We start from the raw sequence: 2,899 nt of genomic DNA, 5'->3' as shown, positions 1-2,899 counted from the left end.
ACTCTTTCAGGACTCTATGAACTTTTCTGTTCCATCAGAAAAGTCCTCTGCAGAAGAGCTGTTTTTTCTTCCAACCACACAGTCAAGTCTTTATTTCTTAAAATATATATTCAAAGTATATATGAAATGTAAACTACATTAAAAAAAAAGATGTTACTGGCATATTTTCTCTCTCTAGAAACAACCACTTGTGTTACAATATCTTCTTATGTTGAATCTTTTTTTACTATGTTTCATACCACATATCATTCATGTTCATTTAGTACTAAGAAAAACTATCAGACTCAGTATTTATATTCCAAAATTAAGATAAAATAGATTTCTGTCACGTTTTACAGGTCATTTACTTACAAATTGGTCTCAAGAGGTAAAAAATTATTAATGAACAATAATGATCAAGTGAGGAAGTATACAAGACACATCTGAATGTAAATATCAAGTATATAAAATATTAGTCTGGATAATACTGGGAATTAATGTTACTGTTTTCTCACACAGTAGCTTGTATAGACTGTACCTTAATAGCCTATTATTAGGCTAATTAAAGTTTCATTTTCCCAGATAAGATCATCTCATGTACTTCTCTTGTTAACAAGACATATGCTTTCTTAGAATTATCTAAAAAATAAAGAGGATCAGTAATTGTAGATGGATTAAAACCTTCATCCACCAGTCGAAATTTTTGTTGTTTGAATGTTCCAGTCATTTCCATTTTTTCCTACAGAAGAGAAAAAGATTTATTATTCAATAGAAGACCTTCTTTTCTTTTACTCAAATTCATGTTTGTTTTTGAAAATCTTACTTGATATAAGATTAATACTGTTCATTCTCATTATGCTGGAAAACTAGAACTTCTGTGCTGCTGTGGACCAACATCCAGAGACATGGTGGAAAAAATTTACAGCCCATTGCTTTCTGCATCACTGTGCAGTGTCTCATCACAGTGTCTCATTTGGTGTAGCCTCAGCCTGCCCGAGACAATCTAGCTTCTTCATTTATGTGCATTATAAAACTACACATTGTAAAGAATCTCAGAGTATAAACTGTCATTATCAAGAACTTCTTACTGATAAAACTCAGGAAATTCTTTATACGTCTGATTATTGTCACTTTAAATAAAGAGTTGAAAGAATCACATACTGAATCAGCCATACTCCTACTCAGCCAGGTCCAAATAAAGGTGGATCTTTACCATATATTCTATAATGTTTTCAAGCTTCTTTTCAGTGTCACTGTGTCCCTGGGAAAAACTAGTGGGAGGCATCCTAGTGAGAATCTTTTCTCTATCCTCCCTACTGCTTCTCAGTCACACTTTATGACCTCTCTCCATTACCTTCTCTCCTGTCTTTACATTTTTAACTATATGCAAACAATCTCCGAAACCAAAAAAATAAGTATTATCTCCAACACCCAGAGAGCTATTGTATCTACTCCAGGCCTATCTCCAGATAGTATCTTCCTGCTTTGGTTGGTCTAAGAAACATTCTGACATCTTCTAAAGTATGATTACATCTCAGATCAAGCTCAATAGGTTGTTAATTTTTTCCCCTGAAGTTCCACCCTCTACCTTCTTTATCGGTTAACAACAGCAGAAGCAACAGCAATTAATCTGTAATATAGGCATTTAAATTCTAATCAAAGTTCCAGGTACTTGATATCCAGGCTATGTCCAAGATACATATTCCTTCTGCCCAGCATAAAAGCTTTTTTTGTACATCTGTATAGCAATAAATCTACACTAGGTTCTCATCATTTTGTAAACTGACTACTGCAATATTCTCAAGTGTAACCTTGCTTGCTCAATATCGGAATGCTGCTACAAAAGGTATCTTCCTGGACTTAGGAGCTAGCTAGCTAGCTATACACACATATACATTCAAGGTCCTTCATAGCCTTTTCATTTTCTTCCCTTTATTCTTAATGACTATTCAGTCTCTGATTCACCCAGGGAACCAATTTCCATAACTTATCCTCTCTTTTCAAACAGTGATTATTTTTTCATGTTCTCCTCAGACTTTGGAGACTTCCTTCATAAACACCTTCAAAAACATGTTTGCATTTGTCATGGTGTTTTCAAAATACTTAGCAGAAATGAAGATACTCATCAGACTTCACTTATTATGATCAGTATTGCATGTTTTCTATACTTTCCCATTTTTTTCTATATGTAGTCCATTGTATTACGTTTACATTTTTAAGTCTTTTGGGGAGGGATTATTTTTTTCTCCAGACTGGACAGTGACTACAGCAAAGTTTTGGTACACAAATAAGGATGACTTTGATGATTGTGGTGCTGACAATAATCATGTATATTTTTAACTCACCTTTATAATTTATCTAGTACCTTTTCAAATGCTTTAACATTTGTCATTATATTACACTGCAAATAACATTTCACTTTTTGTGCACAGTCAGTGTCTCCTGCTTTAGCGCTATTTCTCTCTTCTTTCATTTCCACTGAATAAAATGTATTTTAGGTTATTTTCTCCAGATGCAATTGTTCACATTTTACTAATCTGAGTATTTTGGTTTTCCCATGGTCATCCTTCTAATCTCCCTAAATTCTTTTGTATGATCTCTATCCTTACTCATTTGTACAGTTCCTCCTGTTTTAACATAATCTGCAAATTTTATAGACTTTTTATGTAATTCCTTTTCCAGAACTCCATTAACGAAGACAGCAAATAAGACCAGTTCTAAAACTAATCAAGTGATACAGGAACAACTAATTCCTGTTATTCATTTAGCCATCACTATGTTCAAATAATGTAGATGTTTGTATGTACCATGCAATAATGCAGCTTACCTGGACTCTTAAAAAAAGAGGACAAGCATAACTTGGTAGATAGGTCACTACTTGCTTATACATTTGCTCCAAGTCTAATGATGTATTCTGCTT

The 2,899-nt window shown here is 33.4% G+C and overlaps 1 protein-coding gene across 1 annotated transcript in view; it reads right to left on the bottom strand.

The window, feature by feature from the left end:
* Positions 1-541: 541 nt before the first annotated feature.
* SLC27A6 (solute carrier family 27 (fatty acid transporter), member 6) overlaps positions 542-2,899 on the bottom strand; it is a 39,348-nt gene continuing 36,990 nt past the window's right edge. The window contains exons 9-10 of the mRNA XM_010296968.1: positions 2,807-2,899; positions 542-718 (exon numbers count right to left, since the gene is read on the bottom strand). The exon at positions 2,807-2,899 is cut by the window's right edge and continues 50 nt beyond it. Coding sequence (XP_010295270.1) covers positions 542-718; positions 2,807-2,899 — 270 coding nt within the window. The remainder of the gene's footprint in view (positions 719-2,806) is intronic.

The sequence above is a fragment of the Phaethon lepturus genome, unplaced genomic scaffold (assembly GCF_000687285.1).
Source record: "Phaethon lepturus isolate BGI_N335 unplaced genomic scaffold, ASM68728v1 scaffold40311, whole genome shotgun sequence".
NCBI classification, from domain to species: Eukaryota; Metazoa; Chordata; class Aves; order Phaethontiformes; family Phaethontidae; genus Phaethon; species Phaethon lepturus.
This window is presented reverse-complemented; position numbering and strand designations above follow the sequence as displayed.